The sequence below is a fragment of the Phytophthora cinnamomi genome, assembly GCF_018691715.1.
Source record: "Phytophthora cinnamomi strain GKB4 chromosome Unknown Contig117, whole genome shotgun sequence".
Taxonomy (NCBI): Eukaryota; Oomycota; class Peronosporomycetes; order Peronosporales; family Peronosporaceae; genus Phytophthora; species Phytophthora cinnamomi.
The window spans coordinates 515,910-538,054 of NW_027151050.1; the positions used below are offsets into that span (position 1 = coordinate 515,910).

The following is a 22,145-nucleotide window of genomic DNA, read 5'->3' on the forward strand; positions in this document are numbered from 1 at the left end:
TGCGGAAGGATCGGTCACTTTGCACGGGAGTGCACAGCTCCCATGCCCCCTGGAGGTGGCCGTCGTGGCGATGCTAGGCATCGCCGCGGACCAACAAAAAACGCGAACATCCAGTAGGCGCGGGGCGTCCTACTGGTAATGCAGTCGCGCGTGCCGACATCGGGCACGCGACACTGAGGACTGCAGCCCCCAGTGAGACCAGCTCTCACTGCAAGAAACAAGATGACAGGCCAAACCTAGTCATCTTGAAGGTTTACTCGAAGAGAGCGAGTGACTCTCTTCGAGCATTGGTAGACTCAGGCGCGTCGAACAACTTTGTTCGACTACGAAGCCTGTCGAGACTTGACTTCGAGGAGGTAGAGACACCTCGAAGTCTTCTGGAGGTACGACTGGCAACAGGTGCCATCGTGAAGACCGAGAAGCGCACGCTCGTGCGCTTCGGACGCGACAGCGGAACAGAGAGCGATGGCCCTGTTACCGCAGCGCGCGCACCAGCAGGTGCGCGCGGCTCACCAGTCGAGACAGCGCTTTATGCTGCTGTCCCGGAGTGCCCAAGAAGTGCGCGAGGGCGCGCACAAGTGAGACCCACGTCGGCAATGCTGCCGACGTCGGAAGAGAAAGATGTGTTGGATCCGGGAACCAACACCCACGTTCAAGCGTGTAAGGGACAGTCCCTGACCCGAAGCGGTCAGGTCGACAACGACGCGTCGGCTCTGGGAGCCGACGCACCCTCGGTCATGAGGGGCTCCGCCAATGATTGGCGTCGAGGTGACGAAGGCGTGTCAACTCCGGGAGTTGACGCTGCAAACAGTGCGGACGGTTGCAAACGTACCGCACTGACGCAATTTGCATGCTGTCGTGCAGCCGGGCTGCACGACGAAGCGCCATGCGATCAAGCCGGGCTTGATATCGCGCGCCCGCAGACAGGGCCTGCCGGCGAAGGGACACGTTACCGTGCAGCCGGGCTGCACGAAGGAAAATGCGGTCAAGCCGGGCTTGATACCGCGCGCCCGCGGACAGGGTCCGCCGGCGAACAACTGTCCACGGCCGGGCCTGGACCAGAAGAACAACTGTGCGGAGCCGGGCTCCGCACAACAAGAAGACGGCGCAAGCGGAAAACGCTGCGCAAGTCTCGGTCCGGGACCGAGACGCAACAAGAGCAGTCTGCTGGGCAGACTGCGGCGGTGACGCCGAATGTCAAGACGCTAAGCGTCTTGACGCGCACCGATACTGGATTCCAGTATCGTGACATGGAACTCGCTAGTCCTCCGACGACGGCGTCGGAGTTGACTTCGCTTCCAGCCATGAGCTGGAAGCGCTTCGCGCGCGACTTGCATGATGGACGCATCGAGCAAGTCTGCGTTCTTTCGGACAGCGAGAGAACGGCGAGCGAGAGCGAAGAGCTGAGGCAGCTCTTCATGGGAAGTACCACTGAGAGTGAAGACGCTCTCAGTGCGAAGACGAAGCGAGAGCGCTTCGAGGAACAAGGTTGGGACTCGCTGAAGTCGAGTCCCTATTACGAATTGTTGAGGGAGTACAAAGACGTACTCCCGGAAGACATTCCTGCGGAGCTTCCGCAGGATAAGGGCATTCAGCACGAGATTGATCTCGTGCCGGGCACGAAGTACTGTGTCACGCGGCAGTGGCCACTGCCGCGAGAGCAAGTGAAAGCGATCGACGACTTCTTTGAAAGTCGTCGTAAATCAGGACAAGTGCGGGAATCAAAGTCCCCGCACAGTGCTCCGACGTTCTGTGTCAAGAAGCCACAGGGCGGATGGCGCATCGTTCATGCCTACAACAAGCTGAACGATGCGACGGTACCGGCGCAGACGCCGATACCACGAAAAGATGTTATCATCGATTCGATGGCCGGGAGCACCGTTTACAGTGCTCTCGACTTGCGAGATGGATTTTATCAAATCCTAATGCGTGAGAGCGATATCCCTCTCACGGCGGTGAGCACGCCAAGCGGCATGCTCTGGGAATGGCTAGTAATGCCACAGGGGCTTAAGAATGCCCCTGCGACTTTCAACAGGTGCGTGACGCACTTGTTGCGCTCGGTGCGCGACTTCGCACCGAGCTACTTCGATGATGTGTTCATCCACAGCCGGGCTGTGGACGGGAAGACCGACGTAGAGATGCACAGGGTGCATCTCCGGAAGCTACTTGAGCTTATGCGAAAGCATAAGCTCTACGCGAACCTGAAGAAGTGTATCTTCGGGGCGAGCGAGATACCCGTCCTCGGGTGTCTCGTAGGGAAGAATGGTGTTCGCCCTGACCCGGAAAAGGTCAGGGTGATCAATGAATGGCCAACGCCTTCAAGTGTCAAGGAACTGAGGCAGTTCCTTGGCTTGGCCACGTACTTGTGCGAGTACGTGGAGGATTATGCGGGCAAGATCCGCCCGCTATCACAACTTCTTAAGAAAGAAGCTGTGTGGAATTGGATAACCGATTGCCAAAAGGCATTCGATGCAGTCAAGCGGGGCTTGACTGAGGCGCCGATCTTGGCAGTGGCTGACCAAGATCGCCCATTTCACGTAGTGTGTGACGCATCTGATTTCGCGATCGGATGCGCGTTGATGCAGCACGATCACGAGGGCCGTGATCGTGTCGTCTACTACCAATCGCGTCAGCTGAAGCCAGCTGAGCGCAACTATCCGGTGCATGACAAGGAACTCCTTGCCATGAAGTATGCACTCGCAAAGTTCCGAGTGTATTTGCTTGGGAGTAGACCATTTGTGGTCTACACCGACCATGCTTCGCTGCGTACCGCAGTGAAGTCGCCACACATTTCACAAAGAATGGCGAGATGGCTCTCATTCTTTGCGGAGTATAACTTCCGGGTCGAATACAAACCCGGAAGATTGAACGTGGTGGCCGACGCGTTATCACGTCGGCCGGACTATGCAGAAGCTGTTGACGTCAATGCCATTGACGCCATGCGATCGAGCAAACCCACATCATCTCTGTTGGATGATGTGAAGGCCGCGTACGCGCACGACGCGGACGCGAAGCTCTTGCTGGCCTATGGCACAGCGCCTTCTGACAAGTCCCGTCAGAAGCTGCCCAAGCACCTTCGAGCGCGTGCACACCGCTTTCGTGTGCACGACGGACTGCTGCTTTACAATGCAGTCGACGACAACGCGGATCACGTTGTCGTGCCAAATGACCATGACCTGCGACTCAGGATCATGTACGAGTATCATGATGCCCCGACTGCGGGACATCTCGGACGTGAGAAGACTTACGTCCTTCTCACGCGCGACTTCTACTGGCACCACCAGTATAAGTGGGTGCGCAAGTACATCCGTGCTTGCGAGGTATGCCAACGCGTAAAGCCTGCGCCATTCGCGCAGGCTCCACTGCAATCACTACCTACTCCGTCGGAGTGTTGGAAGTCCATGTCTTTGGACTTCATCTTTGGTCTTCCCCCGGATAGCGGAGGGAACACCGGTGTTGTGGTCTTTGTAGACCGCTTCAGCAAGATGGTACATCTTGCTGCGGTGCCAGCAGGGGTGACCGCGAAACAGACGGCCCGTCTGCTCGTCGACATGGTGTTCAAACACCATGGCATGCCGTCCGACATCGTGTCGGACAGAGACCCGCGCTTCACAGCGCACCTGTGGCAAGAAGTGTTTACACTTCTTGGGAGCCAGCTTTCCATGTCGACTGCGGATCATCCGCAGACGGACGGTCAAACCGAGCGCGTGAATCGCGTGCTCGTCGATATGTTGAAGAGCTACGCTCACTCGTTCCAATACTGGAGCGAGTGCTTATCGATGGCAGAGTTTGCCATCAATAACTCAGTGCATGCCTCGACCGGGCATACACCGTTCTACGTGAATGCCATGCGGCATCCACGTCTACCGAGTTTACTCGGAGTGATGGCTCCCACTTTAAGTGGGGGAGGATCTACGACTGCAATACAGCAGCCGCAGAAAACCGCTGACACTTGCACAGTGTCAGCTGCAGCAATGGACAAACCACATGAGTCTGCGCAGGGCGCAGACTCCCCCAAGAACAAGGCCAACGACCACGGGTCTGCGCAGGGCGCAGACACCGCAAAGAACCACGCAGAGGCCGGGCCTCTAGCGGAGAGCGAGCTGAATAACTTCAGCTCGGATGCAATCAACTTCCTTACAAAAAGACAAGCCGTGATTCGGTTCGTCCAAGACACAATAGCAGCTTCTGTTGATCAACAGAAGCTGAAAGCAGACAATGTGGGCAGAGGCAACACAAATGAATTCGAAGTTGGTTCATTAGTTTTGTTAGCTACACAAAACCTGCCTAAACATGCAGTTTCGAACTTCGGAGCAAGCAAGCTTGCTCCGCGCTTCATCGGGCCGTTCACTGTGTTGGCACGGCACGGCAACGCATACACGCTAGACATACCGTCTAGCATGCGCCTCCATCCGAGCTTTTACGTCGGACGGCTGAAGCCATACCTGCAGCACGAGCCACCTAGCTCGGCTGACCCGAAGCCTCGGCAGGAGCCGAGACAGAAGCGGAGGACTTGGCCTCGGCGACGAGCAGCCTCTCCTCCAGCGCGTCCGCGCGCTGGAGCAACTCCTTCATCCGGGTCCCCAACTCGACCTGGATATTCGAGGCGGTCTGCGAGACCGCCGCAACTTGGGCCTTCTGGTTCGCCAGCTCCTGCTTCAGGGCGGCGAACTCAGCGCCCTGCAGACGCTCCACGGCGGTCACCCGGTCGTGGAGAGGCACATAGTGATCAGCCCGGGGCTGATCATACCCGGGGCGTGCTCCCACCCCCGCCACCGCCGATCCGTGACGCCCACGGCTCAACCCGCTGGATTGTTGAGCGGATTGTTGACCATAGTATCCCGAAAACGAACCCTCAAGGGGCTCGTTTTCGTATTCGTTGGAGGGGATTTCCTCCCCATCGAGATACATGGGAGCCGCGGAACGTCTTGCTGGAGGACGTTCCGGAAATGGTAAGGGCGTACGAGGAGCAGTACGCGCTGACACAGCGGAAGTAACACGAGCGCTGCGATCATCGCCAGCGCCCGAACCCTCACGTGCTAAGAACTTAGCACGGAGCTCTTTGAGACTCTCGGGCACACGGAACGACGTGTACCCGTTCAGGTCGCGGTCGCTCAAGCGGACCGCACCTGGGAAGCACTTCGTGCACTGAAAGCCCTCGGGCACAGCGCACGGCACATTTGCCTCCTCAGCAGCAACATGAAGTTGATCCAGCTTTCCACGCTTCGAGTATGTCTCGAAGCGATCACGCGCTTGCTTAATCCGATCACGGTAAGCACTCGGCCTCTTGTTGAAGTTCTCAACAAAGGCGTTCCAACTTTGACAAAGTGCCTGCCATTCGGGCACTTTGCTGCGAGAAGATGTCTTCTTGCTTTGAAACCATCGGAGCTCATGAAAGAGTCCGATGTAGTAATCGCGCCTTTGATGCGTTTCCGCATCAAAGTGCAGCTCGGCAGCCACAGCGTCATCTTTGATGGCGCTGCATACGTACAGCGGCACCTCATTCGGAGGTACCGAGTTCCCATACCGGTCCGCAATCTCGGATGCGGACGGCATCCACGGGAGAGCCTTGAGCTTTGACATCACGCGCTGCAGCAGCAGCGCGCGGAGTACTGAGAGCCCCAGCGGAAGCGAGTGGGGTATCGCTCTCAGTACGCGAACGCTTCGAACTCGAAGCGTCCGATTCGTCCCCTTCACGCGGACGAACGTTCTTGGCGTGAGGGTCGAGCGATTCGCTCGACACTGAGTCTTTACGCTTTGAGGGCGAGTCCTCCTCGCCCTCCATTTCTTCATCGTCATCGTCGAAGTCGACGACGTCGCCGTACTTCGCCTTCTGGCGTTCGAAGTAGTCGTCGATGGAGAGATGACTCCCCACCGACTTTGTGGACTTCTTCTGAGGCGCGCTCATCGTTGAATGAGCGCGGATTTCTTCTCCAAACGCGGAGAATTGACGAATGGTCAATTCCAAAAGATTGACGTGCGGGGACCCCGCGCGTCTAACCTTAAGGGGGGGATGGTGTAACGGGGTTACACGCACAAGTGGCTGCAAGCCACTTGTGAATTTAACAGATAGGTTATCTGTTAAAAGTTTTGGATACTTCCTCACATTGGTGTAAGACACACCGATGGATACATTGAAGTGGACCACCACAGTGAGTGGTCCACACATACCCAAAAGCTCCTATTGGTAGAAAGCAGCATCTTTCTACCAATCAGAGACATGCATATTAGCGGGGCTCTGACAGCCAGCCGCTGCCAACCCTTTCATAGATGATAAACAGTTTTTAGCAGATTTTAGAGGAAGATCAATTTACAAACAATACAGTTCTCATTTTACCTAATCTAAGTCACTTGGAATCCTTTTATTACTTAACTTATATTTGTGTATTCAAATATAATTAACCTAAGTAATTACTAAGTACTTACGCTTCCTCATACACGTTGCGCAACGTGTAAGCTAAAGTAGTGAGTCAAGTTAGACCCACTACAATTTTAGATGCGAGAAGGAGACGTATTTCAGCCACCAAAATGGTGGCGGATCCGTGATGGTATGGGGTGCCTTTTCGTCGCGCGGAAAAACGGAGTTAGCGTTTCTGGATGGCCGTCAAAACTCCTTCGACTATCAGGAAACACTCGCAGATTATCTGTTGTCCTTCGGAGAGGCCTACCATGAGGGATTCGTTTTCAACGTTTTGGACTGGCCAGCGCTGTCACCAGACTTAAACCCACTTGAGAATGTCTGAGGCATTCTTGTCCGACTGTGTATCGAGGTGGGAAGCAATACACGACCGTGGACGAGCTGAAATCGGCCATCCAGAGAGAGTGTGAAAGTGTGGAGCAATCCCGACTTCTAAATTTGGTGAAATTAGTGCCAAACCGCGTTGTAGACGTCTCCGAAGACAAACGCAAGAAGTCAAAGCAGTAAAAAGCAGAAACGTAATGGTAGACTGCTCAATAAGAGGCAAACGTGCCGTGCTACGTACCTCTGTCCAGAGTCAGAGTGATGGTCACTTCCAGTTCTCCGCAACCACGAGTCGCTTGCAAAATCTGAAATGGCCACCAACAAGCCTTTGTTTGAAACGCCTAAATACGACGTTTTAGCCTAATTCGAGAGGAATTGACGTAATTAGTCGCGGAAAAACGTTTGCTACATATTTAAGGGCTGCACTGTAATTTACCATTGTAGTGTGTGTTGCTAGGAGCAAAGGCATTTCGTGTTCATCACATGTATGCCACCGTTCATCTAGATGAGAAATGGTTTAACCAATACAAGGCAAAAACCAACTATTACCTAGCCAAAGCTGAATACTTACTGATCGTGCCCGACAATAGATGCATCAGAAGACAACGATTTTGACTGCAGTTACCCATCCTCGCCATAACTTTGGAAGAAAACACTATATCGATGGCAAAATAGACATTTAGCATATTGTAGAGCAGTCCGTGGCCCAGCGAAATTAGAAGAACCGAGCGAAAGGTGACCCGATCACCAAAAATATATCCGTGACGCGCGTTGTCTACACTAAGCTGCTGCGAGAGAAGGTGTTCCCTGTCATCCGAGAGAAATGGTCGGTAAGTGAAACGGGTTACTAAACGTTGTACAATGTTGCGGAGTCTACTAATGTTGATTGAATGTTGCTGAAACGTTGCAGGTAGAAAGTCACCTAAACCCAAGGTGCAATAACACTACGCTCGCCCTCATGTACAAATTGACAACGTAGATACCATTGAAGCTAGTCAGGATGACGGTTGGGATATCGAAATGGTTAGCCAGCCACCGCGTCCGCCCGATATAAACGTATTGGAGCTTGCGCTCTTCCGTTCGTTGCAATCGGTACAGTACACAACTCGCACGTTCGACACTGACGGCCTGGCAGGTATTGTGAAGGCCTCCTTTGCAAATGTTAGCGTTCATACTTTAGACAAATTTTCTTTCAGTACAGAAAGTAATATGTACGATTATTGCATACAAGAGAGGCAATGATTACAGCCTCCCTCGTGTTCACAAGTTCCACATACACGAAAAAACCTCACGGATAACGTTTGCAGTAGCCGACAGTGTCGTTGCTGAAGGGTACCGACACTTACGCCAATCATATCTCAAGACCCAATTTCAGGCATTAAAACTAATAAATGTCCATTTAATTGTGTATTGAGCGATGGCTGGTCAATTTATCGTTATCCTCGTTGCTAACTGCTGTGATGTTGCCATAAAACCTCGTTTGGTCACGATCAATTTGTAGGCCTTGGGCATGTATTATCGACGATTTCTGTGTAGCATGATATCGCCCAGTGGGGCCTAAAAGCTGGTATTTAAGCGCGATGAATTATCGCGAAAACAATTCACAGAATTACGACAATTAACCTTGCACAAAAGTAAAAGCTCAACTACCATTCCAAAGAAGGCCGCGTTGTACCAGCCAGCACTGCAGGATTTTGCGTTACGTCCTGGGTTTTCGGATGCTATGCACAGCGTTTGCTAGCTATAACAACTTCGTCTATTATGTCAACAACTTTGAAACGGCGATAGTACGGTGGAACAGAGAAGTTGTATTTAGTGTTACAATACTTTATTTTGTGTTTATTCAGGCTATAATCCGAAATCTATGTCTTGCCACTCTGGTTTTAGGTAGCATATTCTGTTGTTTTTGAGCGGGTCGTGGTGCACGTGGTTGCTGGAAGAACGATGCTGCTGTCTAAGAACGCGACAGCCATTGTCGAGCCCTTCAAGCTCCTTTCCGGCAGTGACCGCGCCGATGCCGCTGCCAATGGCAACCAGGGGTTAGTGGAGCGGATGTTGATGCGCCCCAAGGTGCAATATGCCCCGGTTTTTTACGTGCTGTTGGGTGTAATAACACCAACTTCTACTGTGGTGGAAAGACTTTCTACCGTCGCTCGCGCAGTGCTGTCTCACGATCGACATCGTCTCCATCCTTTAATGCTAGAAGTGATTCTGTTTTGAAGACGAACAGTAGCATTAGGAACATCGCTGTTGTCGAGCAGTATATGTAGGTACAGATGCTTTAATTGCGGTAATGCATTCTATCACCTTCATTTGCTGCGTTATTTAGTTGATTCCCTTCCGCCATCAGCAAACATGTTCTATTTTCTTTGTTGGGAATCAGTAGAACTAAATGATGTTTTGGACATTCCTGGTTACCACATGGCTACTCACTACTGGATTGCCTCCACGTATTGTGTAAAGCCATGCACCAATTAGTGCAAAAGGTAATGGTGTTCGCGGTTTCAACATCCTGAGATGGAGTTTTCCAAGTTTAGGTGCTCAGACTCGGATGGCCGTAACCACCGCTAGCGGCTGCAGACAGAGGATCACCATTCGCGTCCTGGAGCTCAACTACCACAGCAACAAATTTCGAATCGCCAAGGAAGCAGTAGTGGCTGCTCCCGCACTAACCACGGCATTCCCGATTAACCAGCGCGCCTGTGGAGTCGGTTCTTTGACCGCAGGATTCCGGTGCCCGCTTGCGCCGACGAGTGCATCGACCCCAGCTGGCACAAGCAGCTCGGCAGTGCCTTCACCCATACCAACACCGCTGGCGGCGACTCCCAGCGTACAACCCGTTGTGCCTGCGGCATCACTGAGGACCTCAGCAACTACACCAGCCGTCAGTCCGAACCCAGCAAGTCAGCAAAGGCGGCCAAGACGCCCAACGCGATCAAGTCCTCGAAGCTGTCAAGGTTATCGAGGTTACCCCTGGCAGCGCGGGCGGTGGCGATGCCCGCGTGTACTGCGCCCAGCTTACCAGCATTACCGCTGTCAGACCCGACGACATCCTCGGCAGCGCTAAACGCCTCGCGTACAGATGGCTCCTCGGGGCAAGTGCACGCAGCTCCGCCCCCATTTACTAAACTTATGCTCGTGCCCCGGTGCTCCCCGCGGCAGCACCGACCTGCTGCTGACGCCGTGGCACGACTAGCGAGGAGCTGCTATCAGCATCCGAGGCGTCAAACCCAGGCGCCTTCGTGCGCATTGCACCCGCAGCTTCTCGCGGTGACAACAGTGCTTCTGATTTTGAGGTGACGTTAGAATACCCTCATGCGCGCCCTCCGCTTGCCTTCCCGTCGGGCATCTCGATCACGCGGAGTGCAGTGGCCTCCTATATTCCGGCCACCAACGACCAAGCGATAGCCTCGGAGCAGTTGATTCCCACATTGTCAACATACACATCGTTCACTTGTCTACTTTCCTGGGGTGATCCCATACCGATGCGTCTGCATCACCATCGCCTCCCCGGCCACCGCGCATGCCCACCCCTACAAGCCGGCCGCAGTCCGATTGACCACGAACGACCAAGTGTCCTCGCCAGTACCCCTCGATGGCGACTTACAGACATAGCTTTTATAAATCGCAGAGCTCCCCCCAGCAGCATTCATGCGTGGAGACGGTAGTCCGCGAGCTGTCGCCGTTGCACCAGGCGGGCCGATCGGGAACCCGACGGCGTTTGACTCATAGACGCTACCAAAGAGCGCCGTGAACTTCCCCCACCAGCAATATGCAACCCACGAGCGGTCGATTCTGCACCGACAGTGTACTCCGCGCGGTGCCTTTGTACCGGCAGCGGTCCACATGCCCGCTGCTCACCGCTTGTACCCGTTCCTGCTCTCGCAGGACGGACTCCGCATCACACTGATGGCGTTGGTGCTGCACATGCGGCTACTGTAATCACTCCGTTTTCTCGATGCACCCCCATCCATCGGCCGGCCCACGGCGCGCAATCGAGGGACTATGGTGTAGCGATCATGTATGCCATCCTCGACGCACAGGTACTCGCTCGGTCGACGGACGCCAACTACGGCCTTGACGTCGGAGCCAATGGGGCTCCAGTGGCGGCACCAGTATGTACCCTGTACCGCGTCCTTCTTGAAGCCTCACCACATTTGCTCACGCGAAATGGTACGAAGCGATATACCACCTGCTTTATCGACTACGCCAGTTTACAACGACCAAAATGGAGGCGGTCCAGAGAACACACCGCGGCGCGTGTCTAACCCCGAGCAAAATTTCCGCGAACATGCGAGCGCTAATTCTGCGCAACGCCCGCAGACCAGGAACCGTATTTGCACTTCTTATCGAATACCTGAATCAGTGACTGCTCATCGCGAGCACTTCGTTATACCAAAATTAGGTCAAACCGTGACTGAAAGCTTCCTGTTCAATAAAATTGGGTCGCAGTGCTAACCCAAAGTGGCGACAGAAACTTTCATATCAACGGCCTTTCATATTAACCCTTTCACGATGAGAGGTGTGGTGTTGCAGAACACACAAATATCGTCAGATGTGGATCTCCAGCACAAATCACAACAATCGCCGAGTTAGGTCGGCGCTTATTGGCCTGTGCAGGGGTTGTCCCCTCGCGGTTCGGCCCAACCGGGACAGCGGGTGTCTCGGCTCTCGCCGACACATGCCAACCAAGATCCACTCTTCCGGAGATCCGCCGAGTCAGCGGACTTCGTTTACAAACTCCTGTGCCCTCCACCAAAGGATGGACGGCGGCGCGCTAGCGCTTTTACAGGCCGCCGGGGCAGAAACAACCCGACTCGAAGAGTAACGGCACCCGGGCTATCCGGCGTACCGGCTCGCTGAGTTACCGAGATTTTTCCTTCGCACTTGGCGAGCACCCAACGCCAACCCGGGTACCTAATCTCTTCGCGCTGCCATTCGAGTACCCTACAAGCTATGCCTCTCGGGTACCGACGGCAGGCATAATCCGACCCCGTGCAGGGACTTACCGGAAAGTGTGCACGTGTTGTGGGCCTAGAAAATTCTGCTCTCTTTGTTCTTAAGTCTCCTGGGCGCCCTGAAAGGGTGCCTCCAAAATTCCTAAGGTCCTATACAAATATCAATATATATGGAGTGGTTTCGGATCTCGGCCGACCCTTCACCCTCGCTACAACGCTTCGAACTCGGCGGAACCGGATAAGTTGTCCGGATAAGTCGGCGAGGTCGACGGGGAGGTCTAGCCGACTCGGCTTAGTGCTGCTGGGCTCGCCGGGCTCACGCTTGGCCCACTTGTGCACCTTCTGGCCGTGCACCGCGTCGTCTGGGCGGCCGGCTGCTCTGTTTAGCCGAACTCAGGGCCTCAAAACTGCCTTGAACTCGGCTGAGCGCCTCCCAGCGCTCCCCGCACTCGGCCTGCCGTACGTGCGTCTTCTCCTTGCGTGGCGCTGCCCGTCCTTGGTCTCCGGTGCTCTTGATTCCCAGTCAGTCGGCCGCAGTGCGCCCGTGAAGCCTGCGAGCTCGGCGAGCTCGGCGGACTGGCACAGTGTACCATCCAGCCGAGCAGTACCGTCGGTGCTGCTTTCCTGGCCGTCTTGGTACCTTGTTCCGCCTTGACTTCGTGTGCTCCACGAAATCTGGTGTTCCCTACACCACATATGTCTCATGTTGCGCCCTTTAAGGTGTTTTGCACGACAAGGTATTAATACCCCTACTAAAAGGGCTCATTTTTCGCCCTTTAACCACATTTCAACTGCAAACCCACCACCGTTTACATAAAATCAAAAAAGGTGCTTGGCGTAATCATCATGTAGTCGTGTTCAATAAAAATATGTAATACGCAAATCACAGTAGAAGACATGTACCATGAGACAGGCGAACTGCAGTACCGTGATTTCGTTAAAGGGCGAATTTTGCGACCTTTTACAATTAAATGCCTTAGATTTGTATTGTATAGTTAATAGAGGTGGCTCGCGAAAGGGTTAATAAACCGGATGCTTAAAACCAGTTACAGTTGCTGTTGTCGGACTACACCAAATAATCAATAAAAAGGATTGTGGAAGAAAGTTGCCGGTTGACTCCCAATTCAAAATCAAATACTACCAAGAAGACACGCCGATTCTGGTGTTTGGTCGGATAGCTATGGCAACCATCGATTTCGAGTCAGTTCGCAATAATCCGTACGGTCTGCAGACCTTGCAGTGCAGAGTATATATTATTTAACGACTCAAGCGCATCTACGGGCAGGTGGCCGAGTGAAGGTAGAGCTATTGACACTCCTCCTCCTCCTGCTGCTTCGTCAGAACCTGAAAGGCGACTGGCCACCAAAACTTCTGTGATCAAGTTTGCTACCGGGCCCTCCCCGCCGTCTCCCCAATTGCCCATGACTTTACTTCTTAAAAATGATGCTATTATTACTAATTTTATTTTATGCATGAGCACCCAGAGGGTAGGAGCACGTTCTAGACTTCGTAGGGCCACTGCAAGTTCCACGACGACCGCCGGCCCCGCCTTCATGGAGCTGGGCGCGCACGACCGGGGGACTGCAAATGCACCATGTTGATGCCCTCCGTGCCGCTGTCCCTCACGCCACATCCCCCCACGCCGCTGAGAGGCGACTGGCCACCAAACCTTCTGTGATCAGGTTTGCCACCGGGCCCTCTTAGCCAGCGTTGCGTGGGTTTTATCCTGCTACTGTTCCGGGGACCTCATTAGACCACCAGCAACGCGTGGTACCGTGGGTGGAGAAACAAGTACCACTTTTGAACAATACTTTCGGTTTCGGGGACGGGAAATATATCGAGTAAGTTGGCGCTATTTCGTCATTTTATTTTGCGCCTAATTCTTTTTTGTTTGTTTGGGTGATGCAATGGAGAAGGCCTCGACCTGCAAAACCTGTAATCCTCACTGAAAAAACACTGTATACACACACCATGGTGTTGGGAACGGCAAGCGCAACTGGTAGAAAGCCGAAGACTGGCTTGAAGGTGAACACCAAGGGAGTTCCGGTGAACTGGAATGAGGAGCCATTTGGATTTCTACAAGACATTGATCATGAGCCTCTTCGAGGAGAATGGCTTGGAGATTGTCGCGACTGGGAAGGCGAAGCCTCCAGACCCATCGGTATCCGAATCTGTCAAAAGCGAGTGGAAGCAAAAGCAGGTTACGATCAACCGCTTGATCCTCGATTCTGTTTCACCAGTATTGGATCAGGGAGTAATGCAGAAAGCAGCATAGACTCCAGGAGAGGTTTGAGGCGCTGGAGAACCAGACACCGTTTTTGCATCAGCAGCGACAGTTAGTACATCAACTGTGTAACACCATCTCGAAGCGAAACGATGGCATGGACATGCACCTGGGGAAGCTGTTCGGCATCCGTGACCTCCTCGCGACCATAAACCACACCGTACACGACATGGATATGGTGGACGCAATGTTAAAGTACCTGTCAAGACACGTTAACCCTTTCGCGACGACAGGGTACATTTTTCACCCTTTATGATGTTTTGCAAAACATGGTACAAATACCCCCACGAAAAGGGCGCTTTATCGCCCTTTTACCAAACTTCAACAGCAAATCCACTATATTTATGACAAATCAGAAAAAAGGTGCGTTGGGTAATCGTCATGTAATCATGCTCATTACAATCGTCGAGGTGTAATTTACTTCACTATGAAACCAGCAAATCACTGTAGATGTCAATATATGCTAACACAGTATCGTGATTTCGTGTAACCCTTCTAGCCCCAGCCTTATTCTGTAGCAAGTATATTGAATAAGATTACTTAATTAAACTATACTTCAAAATTACTGGAAATATGCTATTGCAACCCCCTACCGCTTGACGACACATGGATCGTGTACTTCCAGCATAACGCAGCTGCAAAGGCAGACAAAAACGAACAATGTATCCACCATCTGAAACAATAGCGACATTCAACTGGGCCTCACTAGCGTAACACACATCCTAAATCCTTCAGAACTACAATACCTGTCGGGTTTGGTGCGAGCCCATTTCCAGGGGCACTAACCCCAAGCACCCGTCGATAGGCGCCACGCGACGGTCCCAGTCGTGCGAAGAGGAAGAAACGGCCCTGTTACTAACTAACGGATTAGTGAGGAAGAACAGGGTAATTACTTCTCCTCGCGTTCAAGGCCACATGCATGACAATTAACTAGACACGAATCAAAACGGAGTAACTCGCTACTCTATAATTCCCCTCCTCGTCCTCCTCACTTTTCTAACACTTACGGAAGCGAATCTTCTTTTATCAGGTTTGGCGGGATCTACTTGCCGTCGTTCCACGTTTGGTGTCATATCTAGGAGCAGATAAGCGTGTTGCCCGTGTCTCCACGTCGTACACGACGGCAAGCGGCACGCGGCCGTCAAACGTATCGCTGCAGCGCGGGCAGAAGAAGTTCGTCTCAAAACATGAGATCTTGAGGTCTGCGTAAGCAGATCAGACTTTGTAGAGGTACTGACGACGTTTAGGATGCTTATCCTACGTGTAGAAGACGTCCGTGTTGGCCAATGTGTACTCTTGGTGTGCGATGGGACCCGACGCCAAATCCTCGACTTTCTTGTGCGTCTCGAAATCGATGGCACAGCGAGCGAGCAACTGGTTGTGAAAGCGGCGCAACTAGTCTGAATGGGTAGGTGGGATTTCCTTTTTCTTCTTGCGTGTATTACAGTGGACGATATCCCATTCACCACGGCCATGTCGACGATGCCCAAGAACAACTGTTTGTAGTACTTGTGTAGCGAAGCACACTGCTCAATACAGTAGCGCTGGAGACGCAGCTATCACCGCCAACCCTGGAAAGCTGCGTGCTGCAGCGAGTAGTCCGCGACGTGTCCAGGTAGCCCTTGACGCCAGACTTCACGTAGCTGTGGTGCTTCCCGAGGCCGGTGGGCATACGGCGTTTCCAACCTTCCTTGGACAGCTCGCGCCAGAACTCCTTGAACGTTTTCTTTACGGGGTCATTCGTGTTTACAAAATGGTTGTGAGGGAGCGTCCAGCACAAAATGAAAAGCAACCGTGCGCTCAAGCGCCAGCATGCCACTCCGCGCTCTTTGCTGATAATCCAGGCCCAATCGCCCACATCAAGGACATGATTCCACGGGTCGTCAAAACAATAGAATTTAACAATCAAAATGTTAGAAAATATGGGATTCTGCAAAGTAAACCTTACCTTCTCTTCACGTCGCACGTCCTTCATGAATGTGACGACAACAGGGATGTCGGGAAACGGTTCCCTGCGCCCCTGGCCCTTCCGCAACGCAAAGGTAGAGTGGCCGGTAAAGCTGAATATCTTTCGAGCTTGCTTCAACCCGCCATGGAGAGTGCTTCGACCGAGTTTAAATTCGCGATCCGCCTCCCCCATCGCTTCACCTTCTATCAGACGAGCGCATCGCGCCTCTCGCGGATAGTGCAGCTCTTCTTCTTCTTCTTCTTGGCGGTGTCGTGTTGGTCAATGGCGAGAAAACCAGTGTGGGTAGCTCAGTACTGCAGTCTAAATTACACGGGGATTTACGATATCCATACAAAAATTAAATCGCAGTGATTGGTTCGTTGTTATAAGTATAATAAATTTGATTGGGTAAAATCCGCGCTTGTTTTGTATAGACATGGCTATGGTATGCCGGTTTTTCATTGCCGGATTTATCTGTCGTTGGCGGTAGACAGCAACCAACCAACACTGAAGACTACGCCCGCCCCAAGCACTCCGTCCCCGCTACACAACGGAGCAAGTGGTTTGTAACGTTGCCTCGCCTCGCTGGCCCTAAACGAGAATACGAGAGAGACGGAGCCCTTTGGACGCAAGGTTTGCCAGCCGCTGTACAAGCAGGCCGCTGACCGCGGGTACTCGAACCGGCTTCAGCACGTCCGCTCGAAGCGCTCCGACATCGAGACGCAGATGGGCGTCGCCACGACCGTGGAGACCTGCTCTATGCTCTCCTGGGTGAGCCACAAGGTCCACCACCGATTCGGTTGGATCGAGTCCGCCGTGGAGCGCAACAACCCAATCTCATTTTGCGAGCAAGCTACCACGTGACGGCAAGCTATCATACCGAACAATTTTGCTTAACTTAAACGAATATATGGTACAGCTACTCCAAGCTAGCGCCGCTGTCAGTCAAGACGCTGCGCGCCGACATCCTACATCTCACGTGGGTGGTGGAGCTCAGGATTGCTGCTGAAATGCCCTAGCATTTCATGTTAGTTCTTGATGGGTGGACCCACCAATCGGAACATTTTCTGGTTGGGTTTCCTGTGTATGATGCTAATGGAGTCGTCCACATCCCCATGCTCGCCCTCGCTCCAATTATCAACAGGTCAGACGACCTCCACAACGCGATGACGCACAAGGCAGCGTTGCATGATGTACCCTCCTACTTCGCCAAATATTTGGGCCAGGTCGCCTCCCTCATCGTCGGCGATTGCTCTCTAAACAAGAAGCTGACAAGGCTTATCACAGTACCGCTAGCCGACTATTCTAGTCATCGTTTCAATCAGGTCTCACCGAGCAGTATGATGAATACCTGAGCAAGGTGTAGCAGCTCATGACCAAGCTGTGGACGCTCAACCAAGTGGCAAAACTTCGAACGTCTGTTTTGTATCATTCCATGAGTGGTTTACAGGTCTTCAATGTTCAGGTCCGTTACGTTGAGCTTGGTGAAATTATCGGCCGTGAGGATGACGCCGTGGCAGAGCTCTTGCCGACACCAGTCGAGCACAAGTAGCGGAAGAATTTTGGTGGACGACCCCAAGAAGGTCGAATCAGTCTCCAAGCAGATCCAGTGTACGGACGTATTGACGTGAGAGGTACGTTCCCCGTTCGACGCGCTCACCGAGCTTTTTCCACAGTTCAGTAGTCACATCGGACCACTGTATGCAGTTCTAGAGAGCTTGTGAAGCCTGACACACTAGGACAAAGCGCTGACATCGTGGCCGACCCGCACTTCGAGTCCGCGCTGGTCAAGATCCGTGACGGCACCTGTCTCTCTCGGCTGGAGAAGGCTGCTGTCGCGCACCTTCGTGCTGGTGATGGCAACCCGAGTGTACGCCGATGTTCAGCTCCGCTTTGCCGGTCACGTCGCCGGTCGAAAGGGGCCGTACGTGTTCATGGACTCGGTTTTCCCCACGTCCAACTTCGCAGAACGCCTTGTTAGCATGCTGTCGGCCTCTCCCTCTATGAATATTGTAATCGCAAGATCTAATTAAGAGTTCGACTTTCTACAAAGGATGCAAACTTTCACCACGTCGCCGTGGTCTATCAGTTGGCTAGGAGCTATCATATATCATATAACAAAGGATCACTAATGAAATATTAATGACAGTACATAATTGAATTATATGTATGTTTCGCTACCGATGCAAAGGTTGAGTCATGGTGCTCGCTCCACTGGCTCCATATCGCCGAAATTGTGCCTGTAGCGAAGCCCAAGATTTTGAGATGGTTGCGCACCTCTCCTTTCCACCAATTCGGCTATAGCTCATTCTCGTCTTTTATGCACTTGTGTGTCCTCGCCACCAGGCACTTCTCAGCTGTAGGTAATTTCATACCGGCGGACATTTGTCAGGTGCAACCTCTAGTGATGGAACGCGAGGCACCTACACGTATATTTATTTATTTTACATAGAACTTTCTCAGGAGAGTACTTACAGCTAAATATGGATGAATATCGTGACGGTGCCGATATATACTGTTTGACTTGGCCGTTATATGTCCTCCATAGCCCAATCAGTTGTTTCAGGTATCTTTATAGCAAGTAAGGATCCGGTTAAATTGAATTTGTACCAATCATCAAATTTATATGGTAGGTTTATATGTTGCCGACACTGTGTCGACGTTTAATGTCGGCGATGCGGCCAAAATATGTCTCCAGCCCATAGTGATTCTAAGTGATTCAGGTAAAATACGAATATATGCCATGTTGTCGACAATTTACATAGCGTTTGTATTGACTCTGTCAGACTGCCTTGAGCAATTTGCAATGGCGTTTTAACTGTTATCACGAACTCAACCGGTTTATCTGGAGATGCCCTCCAATTCCCCAGCACGGCATGAACGAGCAGCGTTCAGGTGGCGTTACCGAGATACAAGCGAAGCACTAAGCCCCTTCAAGCGCGAAGAGGAATAAACAAATAAACCATCAATTTATCCCATTTATTACACCTTACTCCTATTCAACTGTTACTAGGCACAGGTGGTGGGGTGTTTATGCAGTGCATTCCACCGCAGAGCCACCCACAAACAGCGGCACCCATTATCAGCGCCACCCCACCAGAGTCGCGGTGCTGGTAACAACACAAACAGGCAGTCACAGTACGCCTTCGTCCCGCTCGCCGCTGCCCTTTCGCACGCCGTCGCACTTCTTGCACTCCACACCCTCCTCCTGCCCCACGCATTCCTTCTGCTCGCCGCTCTCCTGATTAATACTTTCCAACAGGTCACCGCTGTTCTTGCGCTGACCTCTCTCTCTTCGCGCTCACCGCCCTTGCCGCCATACTCCAGCTCGCCACTCTCCTCTTAGTGGCTGCCCTCCCAGACGCCGCTTTCCTTACAGTCACCACCCACCTCCGGCTCGCGGCCACTGAGGAAAATGTTTAGCGCTAAGCCTTCGGGGCGGGCCACATCTAATCGATAAAAACACTGAGGGGTTGTGCATTCCCACGAAGGAGCCAGCACCAACGTCAGAAAGCCGCTACGACTACCAAACCAATTCAAGGAGCCAGCAAACGAGATCACCTTTTCGCGGCGCGGAATTCCCGCCCTACATGAACGACCTGGACAAGCTCGGGCTGGTGTAGGTGGCCGTGCACCAAAGCTGCTTCTCGGGTATCAGCTCGCTGATCTTGCCTGTTATCACCGAGGACATGACGGACGCTCTGCGTTGAGCTCAACACATGGGCCAGGTGCAGGACCACAGGGTCCTTCACGCACGCAGCATAGCGCGATGGCAAGCAAGAGCAACGCAAGTTCTACAAGACCGTCGTGTTCGTCGAGGACATGACTGACGCCATGTTGGATAAGGCGCTGAGATCTGCGCGAGACGCCCTGCAGCCGCAAGGCATAGTGCGTTCAGGCCAACTCCGCAGGTTACTAACCAAATTTACTAGTGTTGCTGCTGCTACTGTAGCCGCAGTAGGAGTGGACCTTTTCGATCATCGTCGAGTTCGTGCGCCGCGACATGTAGAAGGAGTACGGTTGCGGCTGGAACTGTGTCGTGGGCTCGTCCTTCGATGCCTACGTGACGCACGAGGTCAAGACCGACGTGTTCTTCGGCGTGGCCTTGGGCGTTTCCGTGCTCGTCTGGAGAAAGTAGCCGTCCTGCCGCTCTGCCCAGCGCTCAGCTCCACCTACATGCAGATCCGTCTACTAAATGCACTAAACACATCTCTGTCGAGTTTGAGTGTAAAGAACAAGTATTCGGTGTTTGGCAATTACTCTCTACCCTTGTCCCTATATTATTGTTTTTTTTTTTTGTCCTGTTCGTTGCCGTTTTGACATGCATACATGTAGGTGGTGGAGTCGATGTGCTCTACTTGATCAAGCAAAATATAATGACGAAAAATGTGGTGAGGTGCTCTCGAAGAAGCGCGCAGCCATCGAGTTCAGCAAATTAAGCAGCTCCACCACCGGCGTGTACTGCTTACCGTTGCCGTACACCTTTCGCGCCAGGATCACCCACACGTTTTTATGGGGATCGGGGGACCTACCAGGACAGTCGAGAGCAGGGACGCCTTCCTCCTTGAATAAGTCCATGGTATGGTACGATGCATGGATATAGGCATTATCTGGCATGAATACGTAGTCCATCCCGTAGTTCTCATGGGCGAACGGCAGCAGGTTCTCCGAGACAGTGCATATGTAGTCCGACGACTTCTGACGCCCCTCCAGCACGACCGGTTCAGACTTCCCCTTGACACCAATCGCGCCCCACACCATGAGTAAACCGCCGCCTTCTGTCGCGAGAGATATCGACGCGGGGGGGGGGTTCTCTAGTAGTGTTTATAGTCGTCAGGACCGTCTAGATTAAATTTCTTCTCGCCAGAAAAAATAATCATAGGCCAGACAACTGTTTTTTTAGTGCAGAAGAGAGCGAAGCGTTCTGTCCATTTTAGAATAGTCTAGGTAGTCAACCTGAGCTAGAAGCCTCTGAAGAGTACGCACAGCACGCACAACCTCGTATTTTTGCCTACCAGGCCGAGGCGGAGTAGCCCCCAGTCGCTGCACCGCGCACAACCTGTCGAATCTAACTGCCCGTGAGACTTTTGGGCCTGCCTGTCTTCACCGCGGGCTTCTTGTTGATGCAGCACGCAGCTCACCCCATCTTGAGATCGTTTAACGCTGCGCGCGATCTCCCGCACCCCCTCCCCCCTCAGCTAGCCTCGTCGAGGCCCTTGATCCTTCCCTTTTCCTCGTCCGCGATGGGTGGTCCACGCCCCATACTAAAATGAGGTCAGTCCCGCCACCAATGCGACGCCACGACAGGAAAATCATTCTTCTTCATACTGTACCGAAGATAATTGTCCGAAAACCGTGTCGCGGACAGAAAATGCGTTTGTTGTATACCAGCCTATAGACGTACTTGGAAATCTAGCTCCGTGTCACATGCCAGCTATAAAACGATCTGATAGGCGCAACATATCTAAATAGCGAGCTCTAACTCTTTCAAGAAGCTGCGACATTTCCCAAAATGTAAGTGTCCGAAAGATTATGGCGCGCAGTATATTACCCGTGCCCACGCGTGGGCGTTACAGCTGGGTGATAAAGGTTAAAATCTTAATATTTGAATAGAGACCAAGCATAACTGAATAATACACTACGGTTTAAAATATACCTAGAAATGTTCCTGTTTGGTTGTTGTCTAATCTACAAAGGGGCTTGTATTTTATTACAAGCCTGTTGTATTAACGTTAGTTTATCGCCTTATTCACAAGGTTCAATGCGATTTATTTTGCAATCAGCGTCTCCTACATCAGGATAACTCCAAATAAAAAGCCCCTATCTCGTTATTAAACGAATCTGTTTAAAACCCAAAGTACGCATGCATTTAACGATGAAACGTAAGCGTGTAGGATGCTGTTGGTCGAGGAAATACCAAAAACACCATCGCTTTTTGCGATCAGCACTGCGGTTGTGCAGCTGGCACAGGTGCAAACCGGGCATACACCCCATATAACAAACACACAACATACTACGCAGGTTGGTTGGTCTAATTACCGCATATCCCCTGTCCTAAGCGAACGTCAATGTGCGTTCTTTATGTTAGGGTTAACTAGCCCAGCAATGAGTTAAGTATTTAAAGGTAGGAATTAAAATCGTACTTAAAGAGTAAAAATTCTGGACACGGCAGGAATCGAACCCGCGTCCGTCCGCACAAACCGCGGTGCTCTT

General features: G+C 52.4%; 1 protein-coding gene across 1 annotated transcript; it reads right to left on the reverse strand.

The window, feature by feature from the left end:
* Nucleotides 1-20,294: 20,294 nt before the first annotated feature.
* Nucleotides 20,295-20,693, reverse strand: IUM83_10436 (putative retroelement; the record flags this gene model as incomplete). Its single annotated transcript, XM_067934942.1, has 1 exon — nucleotides 20,295-20,693. The coding sequence occupies one exon, from the start codon at nucleotides 20,691-20,693 to the stop codon at nucleotides 20,295-20,297; it is 399 nt and encodes a 132-aa protein (XP_067781371.1).
* Between the last annotated feature and the right edge of the window lie 1,452 nt (nucleotides 20,694-22,145).